The sequence below is a fragment of the Alligator mississippiensis genome, chromosome 1 (assembly GCF_030867095.1).
Source record: "Alligator mississippiensis isolate rAllMis1 chromosome 1, rAllMis1, whole genome shotgun sequence".
NCBI classification, from domain to species: Eukaryota; Metazoa; Chordata; order Crocodylia; family Alligatoridae; genus Alligator; species Alligator mississippiensis.
In genome coordinates, this window is record NC_081824.1 from 345,367,889 (window position 1) to 345,382,058 (window position 14,170).

Genomic DNA, 14,170 nt, shown 5'->3' on the forward strand with positions numbered 1-14,170 from the left:
GGAAGGTGCATTTGAGAGTTTCTTTTTCATCTGCATCTTCTGGAACTCCTATCCTAGACCTGAGAAACATTTTCTGAAGAATGTATATATTTTTGTTTGAATTAATTAGCATTTCCCCCCTCCTGTAACCTCCAAATTTTCTAAAAAATTGTTAAAAAAATGAATGGGAAATTCCCAATAAACTCTAGTCTTGAATCCCAATATCAGGGAGCTAATGTTTGCTTGCAAGCAATCTGAATTTACTTAATACATTTTTGAGGTGAAAAATTAATTTTATTATATTTGCAGACAGATCTCTCTAGTACACATTGAAATCTTAATGTTTAATTTACTTATTGGTATTTTATTTCTTATGATGGTAGGAAACAGTCTTCCCATGGACTACTTATAGCTGGAGCAAAATTCAACATCTCAAAAGTGACCAATAAAGATTACTTGTATAAATTTTTCTGTCATGTTTTTTATCCCCATGGACATACTACAGTATACATCAAACTAGAACACCCAGGTAAGGCTGAGCATTATTTCAATAATTACTGTTCTTACCTGATAAATTAACATAAAGGGAACAATTCAGGAAAATGGTTGACACTAGCTGAATTCAGCTGCAAAAATAACTTGATTAAATAGGACTGATATGTTGTAATTATATATGTGTGTTAGCTAATGCATTATAAATCCTTGTTGTTGCCAGATTTAAATAATTTTATTTAAATTTATTAAATTCTGAACTTAAAAAAAAAATCATTCTTTTATAAACTATTAATGAAACACTTTTTTCTGTCAATATCTTAAAGCAAACATATGATTTAGCCTTTTCTAGATATGGCTTCTGGAGAGAGAGTTCAGAGGAGAGCCACACATATGATCAAAGGCCAAGAGAGCAAGCCTTACGAGGAGAGGCTGAGGGACATGGGACTCTTCAGCTAGGCGAAGAGAAGGCTTAGGGGGACTTGGTGGCTGCCTATAAGTATATAAGGGGGGTGCATCAGGATCTGGAATACTTGTTCATCAGGGCCCCCCGAGGGATAGGTAGGTGTAATGGCCACAAACTTCTAGAAGGCCCATTCAGACTCAATATAACGAATAACTTCTTCTTTGGAGTCTGAGTGTCCAAAGTCTGGAACAGACTCCCCACAGAGGTGGTACAGGCACCTACTCTGGACTCATTCAAAAGGATGAGTTTGGATGTTTATCTTGCTGGGATTATTTGCTCCCTGCAGATGTCCTGCCTATGGTGTAGGGGATGGACTCGATCTCACGAGGTCCCTTCTAGCCCCTAATGTCTATGAAATCTGTTAAACTTACCACTTATGGGTTAGAACGCTCGCTGCCTTTTTCTCTCTAGAGATTTAATTTCCCTGGTCACATTTGACTTTCCCGGTCTTATTTTTGTTAAAGGCTGTTTAAGTGATGGTCCATGAGGGGTTAAATTTTGGCCAGCGGGGCTTGTCATTGTTGCAGCCAATGATGCTGTGTTGTCACAGCTTAGGATCCCAGGGGTGAATGCCACTGTTGCTTTCACCTCCATCTCCTTGCCAGCTGCCAAATTTGGAATCTTTGGACACTCAACTCAAATTGCTAGCAACTCCAATAGACAACATGGGAAATGGTTGGGAAGCGGGGGAGGAGGGGGAGGAAGTGGTGGCAGTGTTCTTCCTCTGGGTTCAAAAGCCACTTCAGCACAGTGGCTCCAGCAGCCATGGTGACAAGCCACCACTCCACTACCAGGAACAGGTGGCAGGGGGGGAACAGGAACTGGTGCAGAGCCTAGGGAGCAGGTGGCAGATGGGACAGGGGGCAGGTGAGTCAGGCACAAACATGGGGATGCAGGTGGCAGGGGGTCACATGGTGGGTGGACAGGGGCAAGAGCTGGGGAGAGACACTGAAGGGTCAGGCAGCATGGGGGTAGGGGGCATAGGCAAGGGGGCAGGGATCTGTTGCTATCCCTGCAACAGCAGTGCAGGGGACAGACTTTAAGATGACCCACAACAATTAGATTATATGTATGGAAAATTGGAACAAATTAATAATTTTCCATGTATAGAATCTAATTTTTTTTTGGGGGGGGGGGAGGGATGATCTTAAATTTGAAATCATCTTGGATTTGGATAAATATGGTCATACTTTAAAGACGTGGAGTGCTACAGTTTCTCTGTACTGTTTTTTTCATTTAAAAACTTGTGGAAATAGGTGTCATAACAACGAGAAGTTTAAATGATGCCACAATGTAACAAGTGGGCGTCCCTGGGCTGATCTAATCGTTGGCCTGTCCACTTGTCACCCAACTTCTTCACCTGCCATACCTTGATGATAATGATTGAGATGTCAGTCAGGTGAGAGGCTGCCCATTTACTTGCCCTGATGCCAAGGGCCCCTGGACACGGCTCCGACCTCTCCCCTACTGTTTCCCATGCCTCGCAGATGGCATCCATGGCCTTACACCCAGCCTTATCCTGGGCTCCAAGCTCCCACTCTGGGCTCCAAGCCCCATCCCCTGCCTTACCCTAGGCTCATAATCCCCCTCATCCAGTGTTGTGAGCAGCAGTTCTGCCCGGTGGTATCCTGGCTGCCAGCAGCAGACTGCTGGCTTCACTGCTCAGGGCCATGCTCTCATAGGAAACAGCTGGGCCCTGTTCCCAAATAGGTTGATTGGGGTTGCAGCCATTTGCCCACTGCTTTGCTGTTGCCCATGCCCCTCTGAGTAACGAAGCTCACCCTAAACTCTGTTACACAGAAATTGAAGGATCCCAAAGTACACATCAAATGCAGATATTTGCAGGTTAGATAAAACATTCATTTGGGATCGTTTGGGCAGAGATGATCCTGCTTGGACCAGAAGCTTGGTCTAGATCAGCTCTTGGGGTCTCTTCCCTCTCCGTCTTTTCTGATTATATCATCATGAGAAACTTCTCATGTTTAAAGACACTTCATCAGACAAAAACACCTTCCCAAGCACTCTTTGTGTGTAGGAGACTAAACATATCCCACAGTAGAGACAACATAAATTTCAGGAGAATTTAGCCTACAGGGACACTGCATCTCTTTGGGATGTTTTCTGACTGTGTGCTCTACTTGACCTCTCTCTCAGAGATTTGATTGTAGTAATCCATGCTATAGAAACATAGTAGAATTTTTTCTAGAATTTATTTAAGTTTTCTTTCGAATTCTGTAGTTAATGCCACAAAATCACTATTTGTAGCTGGTCCTAATCTCCTCCTCTTATTATTTAAAACTCTGTTCAAAATTGGGTGCCTAAAATTATACTCCTAAAACCATATTTAGTCATGTAAATATGGCTTGTTTTCATAGGTCCTGTGTTTCCAGAGGTCTGACTGAAGTTAGGAGGATTTTTTTGCTCATTGTTGCTTATACTATAGTGTTCTAGAAACCTCTACCATATTGAGCTCGTGTTGTCCTAGAAACTGTGTAGTCGGTTAGTAAATGATAGTCATTTCCCTAAAGAGTGTTCAGCCTAATGGAGAACCAATAGAACACATTCATATGTTCCTCTTTATTTTATTGTTTTTCCACAATTGTGCTACTTTTTAACAACAGAAGCTTGTATGAGAATGTAGATTTAGCTGTTGTATATAAAGAAATACTAGAATTTTGTTTTGATTTGGAAAATAGGATTTATTTGTGAGTTATTTTTTGCCTGGAAGGTTTCCTCCATTGGGACTAGATGGCAAGCATTCTAACTTCAGTAGAATATCTGCCTGTAATAGTCCTTGTTGAAACAATACAGGGAAAATCCAGTTTTGTTTGCTGATTATTAATTCTGAATCCTTGTGCAGGTAGGCAGTTTGAAGAAAGATTGCTAGAATTGACGAGATGTTTTATGTTTGACATATGCCGCAATTTATATTTTATGTCCAATATATATTTTTTTTTGTCCCACTTTCTATTGCAGTTCCAAATATTCATGGATACCTGATTGGAGGAGGAATTTCATTGGTATTTGTAATAGTTTTAGCTGTGCTTATTTACAAGCTTTTCAAAATTGACATTGTGCTCTGGTACCGGAAATCCTGTCATATTTTCCTGTTTAAAAAAGGTTGGTCTGTGTATCCATATAGTTATTTGTTGAGACTATAGGCCATGGTTTTAACAGAACAAACTCTGTGTATAATGTACAATAAATGCAAATGACCTTAGTGGAATGTCAATAATCCTATTTGGGATTATCTAAAGTGAATAGCATATTTTGATTATGTTAGAAAATTAATGTAGATATTTCAGACTTCTAAGGCAGGGGTGTTATTGTAACTGTGCCAGACCAATATTTAGCTTAAGATGCACCTGCTTCTTCCTCAGATATGAAAGATGCTTGTGTCTGAAAGCTTATTGCAGAGAGGAAAATATAGGCTCATTGCAGCTATTCTATGAGGAGTCAGAACTCGCATGTAAATAAAGCTTTGCTTATATCATTCCTCAGACAGGTGGGCTATGGTGCAATCCGTATAACTTCCCTGGTCCACTCCTACCTCTGAGTTCTACTCAACACTTGTCTACCATCTCTCCCAACTACATACTTGATCCAATAAAAGATATCACCAAAACAAATTTTGCTTCTCAAACTTTTAAATCATTTAGAAAGCAGTCTACATCCATTAGGCAGAGAACTAGTCTCACTGGCTTATGTGTTTTGGTAGTATCATCCAGGCTGTTCTTTCGGAAATCTAGACTTCATCCTAATCAGCATATTGCTCATTGCCTTAGAAGTTGCTGAAGTATGCTTCTTTCATACAGTATGTACTCAAAGCTGCACAGCAATGGTTTACCATGGTTTTTAATTACTAATCTTATAAGAGCAATAACAGATTATATGAAAATGTATTTTTATGAAAGCAGGAAAGGACAAATGAAAATGTCTGCCTGAAGCCTGTTCTCTCACATCCATAGTTTTTGTAATTTTTTTTTTTTTTTTACTGTCTGTACGTGCCTGGATTTCGATTAACATTAATGGGAGAGCAACATATGAGAGAACAGGCTGATGGTGTCTTGACCAATTATGAGTGCCTAAAAGGAAGTTTACTGTTATAGAAGTAAAATGCATTTATTTAAGTGCATTGGGGTTGTTACTGGAATTATGTAAAATTTATTAAATTTAGCCTATTGTAACATTTGCTTAAAATAATTTATTTTCCAGATCTTAAAATATTGGGGATTTTTTTGTGGGCAGTGATGGAGTGTTTTTCGACCGGGGGTGGGTTGATGTTTCTCTTTTAGATTTGGTCATAAAGAGTAAACATCTAGGTATAGACAACTTTTGAATGTAAATTAATTTGAGGTATTGTAACAATTAAATTCCAGATACTTGGTGATATTGCATTTATTTAGCAGATAAAAAAGAATGTTTGAAGGTAGTCAGCTTTAAGGCTTTTTCTTGTCTTAGTCAAGTTTGGAAACTGAAGTCTATAGTTATTTCTATTTTTATTTACACCGCTGTCTTTTTAATTCTAGGATTAGGAACCAAAGCAGTGTAAAGGGCAGGGAAACTATCATTTTCCTAAAACATCTTGTTGATCGTAATCATATTCTTACTCTTCAGTTTCAGATGGGAAGCTCTATGATGCATATGTTCTTTATCCAAAAAATCAAGTAAGCTGCATCTACTCGCCAGATATTTTTGCACTGAAGATGCTGCCAGAAGTTTTAGAGAGGCAGTGTGGCTATAATCTCTTCATATTGGGAAGGGATGATTTACCAGGGGAAGGTAAGCTCTTTAAAATTGGAATATCAATGTTTTCTTTCACTGGCTTCAAATGTAAGCTTCAAGGATAATTGAAACACAAGGTAATGAAACTTGTGTGCTGATCTTGCATGTGGTCTAGTTAGTGCAGGCCTTCTTATTCCCATGCCTCCTTTTTCATGGCCATTATGGGACCACTGTAGTAGGTGCTTTCGCTGCTCCAGTGCTTTTCCCTGCTCAGTTGTCTGCTCCTCTCTTCCTGTTAATGGTGAGGTTGTTCCCCCTGTTCATCTGAAGTCAGTCCTGCCTTTCCATTACCATGCAACTAGCTTGGAGCAGCTGGGAGTAGAGAGCTGATAAGAAGGAAAACGGGCAATCCTTGAGGCTGACAAGAGAGAACCAAGTGGAAAACAAGGATGGTGGGAAGGGCATATAGTGTGCAAATCACTATAAAGTGTCTACACTTCTGGTGTGAATGCCCTTTACTTTTTGACTCTGGCAGAAGCCCACGTAGAACAAATAAAATAGGAGTGGTTCATTTGGAAAAATGTGATATGCACAGATTTTGTTTTCCTCAGTATCATGAGGTCACTGTGATCAGAACAATGTTCTGCAATAGTCTTTAAAATAAAAGAAATTCTGGAGAAATCCTTTTTAAAAAAAAAAATATTCTGACATTTAAGGTACAGAAAGGTACCTGGTGCTGAAAGCTAGGAGAAATCTCCTACTGGTTTCCTGAGGAAAAGGGGTGTGTGGAAATACTCAGACTTGCTTGTGGACTATTTTATATAATGCTTGCAAAACTATCTGGGCCACTCTAAGATTATTCATAGATTCATAGATGTTAGGGTCAGAAGGGACCTCAATAGATCATCGAGTCCGACCCCCTGCATAAGCAGGAAAGAGTGCTGGGTCTAGATGACCCCAGCTAGATACTCTTCTAACCTCCTCTTGAAGACCCCCAGGGTAGGGGAGAGCACCACCTCCCTTGGGAGCCCGTTCCAGACCTTGGCCACTCGAACTGTGAAGAAGTTCTTCCTAATGTCCAGTCTAAATCTGCTCTCTGCTAGCTTGTGGCCGTTGTTTCTTGTAAGCCCCGGGGGCGCCTTGGTGAATAAATACTTACCAATTCCCTTCTGTGCCTCCGTGATGAACTTACAGGCAGCCACAAGGTCGCCTCTCAACCTTCTCTTGCGGAGGCTGAAAAGGTCCAGTTTCTCTAGTCTCTCCTTGTAGGGCTTGGTCTGCAGGCCCTTAACCATACGAGTTGAGAATGAAGTTTAAAATTCTACATCCGTTTAATGCAAATTGTTTGAATAAATGTTATTTTAGGAAATACCTTATTTTCTTGTATATGACACAGAATAAAATACACTCCTTGCTTTTGAAAGGCAGAATGGAGAGAAGAAAAATCTTTCTTTGTAGTAAGTAACTGAATAGCAGCAGCTAGGGAACCAAGCTTGATCATTGTTATGCTCCCTGTGGATCACTGCAGTTTACTTTTGCTTTTCCCAATAAGCAACAGAACCTGTTCTTACCATATTTCTTGCATATAATGTGCACTGGTATTACCAGTGACTGTTTTTTGGGGAAAATGCGCATGTTGTATGCAAGAAAAAGTATAGTATTTATGACTGAACCCACTTCCTATCACAAATGAGGCTGAAGTTGATTCTTTATTCTCAGTTCCTTAATCTTGGTTCCTGGTTCCTTTTTCAAAGCTAATTGTTACGCAATTAAAGGTTGATAGAAATGAATTAGGCATGTTAAAGACATAGAATTCCCTAAAAAATATATATTTAAGAATAAAGTGTAAAATCATATTCAGGGCCATGTACTTTATATAGTGAGTTGAGATTAGGCTGGGATTACGGGGCAAAACACTTGGGTCACCTGAAACCACACATCTCCATGGCTGGAGAATGCTTCTGAATAAGTCTGAGCAGGACGCTACCCGACCTGAAGCTTGGTTTTTATATGCCAGTCTCCCAACTGGCAGCCTCTCGGAGCTGTGTGCATTGTACATTGCCTCAAAGAAAGAGCTGAGTTTGGGCTGGGATTATGGGACAAAGCCCACTTTGGGTCACCACAAACCATATGTCTCTATGCCTGGGGGACTCTTCTGAAGAAGTCTGGGCAAGTCCCAGCCTGACACGAAGCTCAATTTTTGCATGGTGGCTTACCAACCAATGGCCCCCCAGGCCTGTGTGTATTTACATAGCACTGAAAAAGAAGCTGAATTTGGGCTGTGATTATGGGTGGCAGTCCTTTTTTGGGTCATCCCAAACCACAGGTCTCTGCCACTGGGAGACTCTTCCAAAGAAGCCTGGGCAGGGTGCTGCCTGACCTGAAGTTCAGTTTTTGTGTTCCAGTATCATAACGGACAGCCCTCAGATCTGTGTGCTATGTACGCTGCCCTGAATAAGGAGCTGCATCTCAGCTAGGATTATGGGTCAAAACCTGTTTCAGGTCACCCAAAAACACACTTTTCCGTCATGGGGGATCTCTTCTGAACAAGTGTGGGCAGGCTCCTGCCTGATCCAAAGCACAGTTTTCACATGCCAGCCTACCAAGGTATGGCCCCCCAGGCCTGTGAGCTGTGTATGTAACCCTGAGTGTTTTTTGCATACCAGCCAGCCAGTCTGCCAGCCCCCCAGGGCTGTGTGCTAGTTACAAAACACCGAATAAGGAGCTGAGTTAGTCTGGGATTACTGGGCAAAATCCTTTTAGGGTCATCTCAAAGCAAATCTCTGCCACGAGGGGGACTTTTGTGAACAAGTCTGGACAAGGCACTGCTGGACCAGAAGCACATATCTTGAGTAGCTGCTGACCTGTTGACAGCCCCCCAGGGCTGTGTGCCATGTACATTGTCCTGAATATGGAGCTGTATTTGGGATGGGATTTGGGGGCAAAATCCTTTTTGGGTCACCCCAAACTGGGGACTGGGCAGGCCCCTGCCTGACCTGAAGCTCGGTTTTCACTTGCTAGCCTGCCAATTCATGCTCCAACAGGCCTGTGTGCCGTGGATAAGGAGATGAGTTTGGGCTGGGATTATGGTGCAAACCCCCCAAACTACACATCTCTGTCACTGGGGGATTCTTCTGAAAAATCCTGTGCAGAGCACTGCCTGACTGGAAGGGTGACTTTTTTTCACGTGCCAGCCTGCCAACTGACAGGCTCCCCAGGTCTATGTGCTATGTACATAGCCCTGAATAAAGAGCTGAATTTAGGCATGGAGGAGTGGCAGAGACCCCCAGCAGTGTGGAGGAGACCCCCAGCAGAGTGAAGGAGACCTCCAGCAGTCGCTGAGCTAGGTGGCAACTCCCCAGTTTGCTTTGCTGTGAACTATGACTGTGATTGATTTTTTTTTTTTTTTTTTGAGTTACTGTTAAACATCAGTAGTTAAGGTTGTGCTTAGGCTGTACCCTTGGTCCCCTTTTCTTTTGTAATGTGTTTTAATTTAACATTTGCTTGTGAGTAGGCAGGTTTGTTTAGATTTTGGGTCTGAACAACCCAGTTCAAATTTACTTTACTGAGTTTCTGGGTTGGGGCTTGAGATAAATTTGAAAGTTGGTGTAAAACTCCTATATTTGTACACAGCTATTCTAACTACTGTCCAGCGCCTGGCAGAACAGCAGCATACAGGCCTTACAGAGTGGGTGTCAACTGGCAGAGTGGCACTCAAAAACCCGAGTTTCAGTTTCAAGCAGGGATCTGCTCAGGCTTCTTCAGGAGAGTCCTTCAGTGGTGATGTTTTGGGTGATCCAAAATGGATTTTGCCCCATAATCATAGCCTAAAAGCAGCTCCTTATCATTAGCAATATAAATAGCACACTGATCTGGGGGCTGTCGGTTGGCAGGCTGGCACGTGGAAACCAGGTTTTGGGTTGGGAAATGCTGGGCTCAGGCTTTTTCACAAGAGTCCGCTGGAGCTGATGACGTGTAGTTTGGAGTGATCCAAAAAGTATTATGCCTGATAATCCCTTCAAAAAGCTCCTTATTCAGGGCAACTCATTACAGAGGCCTGAGGGGCTCTCAGTTGTCAGTTTGGGACTCAAATTGAGCTTTGAGTCCAGTAGGACTCTGTCTAGTCTTTTTAGGGAGAGTCCTTCCATGGCAGAGACATGTTTTGTGGTGACCCAAAGTGGATTTTGCTATATAATCCCAGCCCAAGTGCAGTTTCTTATTCATGGCAACATTTAGCGCACAGCCCGTGGGGGCCATCAGTTGGCAGGCTAGCACTTGAAAACCAAGCTTTGGGTCAGGTAGTGCCATGCTTAGATTTCTTCAGAAGTGTTCCCTAGTGCCAGTGATGTGCGGTTTGGGGTGACCCAAAAAGGATTTTTCCTTATAATCCCAGCGTAATCTCACCTCTTTATTAGGGGCCATGTACTTGATACATGATATTATTTTACAAGTTTATTAGTAAATATATACCATTGATGAAACTAAGTATTTATCTAGGGATGTGAAAGATTCAATTATTAATTGTTTAACTAATAAGCCCAGTGATAACAATCTATTTTACCAGTTATTGTTTAGCTCAAGTGGGAGCAGTGTGGCAGGGAAGGGGGGAAGGGAAGCCATGCAGTGCCCCTGCAAGAACCAGGTGGCAGGGCAGGCAGGAGGAAGGGAGGGAGGACCAAGGAGGAGGAGAGGGGGAGCAAACAAGGGCAAGGCGGGGACTAGTACTTATAGCCTAAGAGGAAAACAGCAGGTGGCCTAATAACTCATCAGTGAATCAGTTAGCTTCTCCTTCAAAGGTGTGCCCTTCCTCCCATTTCTGGGCTTCACGTGGTCTGTGTTGCCTGGCTGGGCTTGCCACTGCTGCTCCTCTGCTCCCCCTATCAAAGTGGCTCCCAAAAGCAGCAGTGTCTGAGCTGCTGTGTTATCAATAGAAATATGGGTTTTCTATTTGTTGCGGAACTAATGTGGATTTTCTCATTTGAAGGAGACAAGTGTAGATTTTCTCTCTTTAAGGAGAAAAACACGTATTTTCCTCTTTAAAAAAGAAAACGGTTGGAAAGCATGGGTTTCCCCTTGCAATGTTCCAGCCTGCAAGGAGCTGCTTTGGGCTGGGGGAGCGGGGGAGGGCGATTGGAGGCAGGGGGTGCCATGTGTATGTGTGTGTGCACATGCATCTGGCCAGCATACAGCCAGGCAGGGTGGTGGAAACAGCCCTGGCAGCTGGATTCAGGTTAGTCTATGGGGGGGCAGGAGTTGGAGGCTACAGCTTGGGGACTGTCCACGGGGTCATGTGGGGTGGTGGCAGCTCCCGTCACTGTGCACCCTGGAAAGGCATGGGGGGTGCTTGTGCTTCCAGATCTGTGCAGAGTGGGGCGGGTGGGTGAGCTGCAGCTGTGGGCTGGAGCTGAGGCTGTGCTGGCCTCTTCTCGGTAGGGACTGGACTTGGGGAGGGCAGCGGCAGCGCTGGGAGGTGGGCTGCAGCCATCCCAAATTTCGTTGTAGCCCCATTCCTAGTGCCACTGCCACCTGCCTGATGTAGCCCTGGCTCTTCCCAGCATGTGAGGGAAGACAGAGGTTGAGCCGGGACTGTCCTGGGCGGGCAGTGGCAGCACTGGGTGAGGGGCTATGGCAAAATTTGGGGTGGTTGCAGCCCCCCTTCCAGCATTGCTGCCACCTGCCTCAAGCCCAGCCCCCACCAAGAAGAGCCTGGAGCAGCTCTGGCTCCAGCCTGCAGATGCAGCTCACCTGCCCGGCCACTCCATGCTGATTCGAGGCCACACACTGCCTCCCCCAACCAGAGTGTGCACAGCGGCAGAAGCCACCCCCCTTGCCCACCCAACAAGCTTCAGCTCCGCCCTGTGTCCCACCTCACCCTGGCTGAGCAGCACCTGCCCCTTCCGTCCCTCACTGCAGGGGGCGTTGATCTGTCTCCGTCCCCTTCCATGTGCCCTTCCACAACAACAGACTTACCATTCCGATTTCTGATACAGCTGCGTGCAGCTGGTATCAGCTAGTATGCCTAGTTAAATATCAGCTATTGGTATTGGCCCCCAAAATCTCTATCGGTGCACCCCTAATGGAATGATACTCCATGTGGGATAGAAAGAGGGTTTTTTTTTTTCTTTTTTACTCTTCTATTCTACTCTGGCAGAAGACCTTCTTAGGAGCACAGAGCACTTATTTTACTACTTGAGTATTCATGTTAGTTGTCATGGGACTAGTGCATAGTAGCGTTGTGTGGCTGGAAATGTGACAAGACGCTTTTGTGCAGCAGTCATGAGTTACTTGCACAGTCAGTGTCACAAAACAGCTGTTCCTTGGCATGACTGTAGATGCAGCCATGGACTGCATCTCTGTGGCATAGATTAGCTGGTGTGTTTTGGTTGTGATTCCTAGGCCTTTCTAATATTAGCAGCAGTTTGCTCAAAAGTGTGTGCTTGGGGAGGGTCCTTTCCTCTGAAATGTATTACTGTCAACCATTTACCAAAATTGAGTATTCAACTAAAATTGTGCCTTGGGGACAGGCACAATTTAGAGACCAAATATTTTGCTTTGATTTTCCTTTCATAGAAATTTTAGGTTTTACATGTTTGGCTTGTTCCTGACACTGGTTCCAATATGCGTCATAACAATAGATAGCTTCAGCCAAAACTGCATGTGGAACAGCAGGTTTCATTTTTGTAAATAAGATCAGCTGGGTATAGTCATGGGTACAATAGTTATAAATAAAGACTAGCCAGGCATTTGTTTAGATACTTAAGCAGCCAAAACAGGAAAATAACAAACAGTCTTTATGTTTCTGAAGGAACTGAAAATCTTTTCTTCCTCTGATTACAGCTGTGATCAACGTTGTTGATGAAACAATCCACCAAAGTAGAAGAATTATAATTGTTTTAATACCAGAATCATCTTGTTACAATGTGTTAGAAGATACTTCGGAACAGCAGCTGGCTGTGTATAATGCTCTTATCCGTGATGGAATTAAAGTGATTCTGATTGAACTCAATAAAATAAAGGACTACGCAAGCATGCCGGAATCCATCAGATACGTTAAGGAAAAACATGGGGCCATCCGATGGAAAGGAGACTTTTCTGAGAGATCTCATTCAGCAAATACAAAATTCTGGAAAAATGTACGATACCAAATGCCATCCAGAGCAAATATAGCTTTCTCAGAACAACATTTGTTACCAAGAACTTTTAGTTCTCCCCAAACACCAGTATTGGAAAGATGACACATGTTCAATTTCAATGGCTCCTAGCAGTCTTATTTTAATGTTTTTAAATGAAGGATATTTGTGTGTATGTGTTTATATACAGGCCATCTCATTTGGAGGCTTTGAGGACTGAAGATGTCTCATTATCTTCCTCTAAAGATACAAAATGGTGATTGACTTGGTTATCCTTTCTTCTGACCAGATCGGCAGAACGTGTTGAACCATTATATCAATAGTGCAGTGATGACACTAATAAGCACAGCAGGACTTCTTGAGGAGAACATTTTTGTAAAGGAAGAAAATATTGTTTGCATTTTTAGAACATCCACTCTGGAAAATTTTAAAAAGGATATACATGAAGGAAATTGTTTTATATCCAAACTTTTTAATACCTGAAGCCAGTTGTTGTTTTGGTTGAAATAAAATGTTACAGTTGCTGCCATTTATTAATCACTGTCTCATTTAGTCCAGTGCAACATGAATCTTTGTACTCCTCACATCACTGTGATATTTTCCTAGGGGAGGAGGGAGAGAACACAAGAAAGGAACATTGTGTTAGCCTATTAAAGAATGCTTTGCCCTCTTAACACTCTCCCTTGCTCTTCAACTAGTCTCTAGATCAGTGCTTGTAACAGCAGGTGATGCAAGGTTACAAGGCTATTTTTTATTATAAATTCCTTTTCAGTCTAATGTTAAAAACATTCTTGGTCATTGCATAACAGTTAAGATTTTTTAGCATTGGTAGAATATGCATTCGGAGCATTAAGGGGTATGGGTGTTCTAATGTACTTATGCACTTTAAAAATTGGGCAAAGTTTTTGCACAGACACATCTCAGTTGGCCAATTTTAAAATTCACACATGGCCTAGTTAGTAACAGTTGCCATATACAGTCATTTTGAAAATGAAACTGAGCTTCTAAAATTCTATACTGTGTCCCCCTAACCTTGGCTTTAAAAAATAAAGTCAAATTGTACAAAATACAGTTGCTCAACTATTGTGGTATACATGACCCTTAATGTGTGGATAGTGATACAAGGTAAAATCTGTGGAGCTGTACAAACATACTCATGCACATTTCCAAACTAAAGCAGGTGGGATTTCCTCTTTGGCTTTTGAAAAGTAAAAATCTAAATGCCACATTATTTTATTTGCATCTGTTGCACAGGGAGATGGAAAGGTAAAATGTGGGGAATTTGACTAAAATTTATATTTAAAATACATCAAATTATCAAATTTACCACTATGGAATTTTTGAGGTCCGCTTTTAAGTACTGTAAATGGACTTTGCA

General features: G+C 42.5%; 1 protein-coding gene across 7 annotated transcripts in view; it reads left to right on the plus strand.

Moving 5' to 3' along the window:
* Positions 1 to 13,325, plus strand: part of LOC102558564 (interleukin-1 receptor type 1) — a 49,849-nt gene extending 36,524 nt beyond the window's left edge. For all 7 annotated transcript variants that reach the window (XM_006269717.4, XM_059721012.1, XM_014600452.3 and 4 more), the window contains exons 9-12: positions 363 to 508; positions 3,914 to 4,057; positions 5,555 to 5,719; positions 12,500 to 13,325. In XM_006269717.4, the coding sequence (XP_006269779.1) occupies positions 363 to 508; positions 3,914 to 4,057; positions 5,555 to 5,719; positions 12,500 to 12,897 (853 nt within the window). In that variant the 3' untranslated portion in view covers positions 12,898 to 13,325. The remainder of the gene's footprint in view (positions 1 to 362; positions 509 to 3,913; positions 4,058 to 5,554; positions 5,720 to 12,499) is intronic.
* The last annotated feature ends 845 nt before the right edge of the window (positions 13,326 to 14,170 follow it).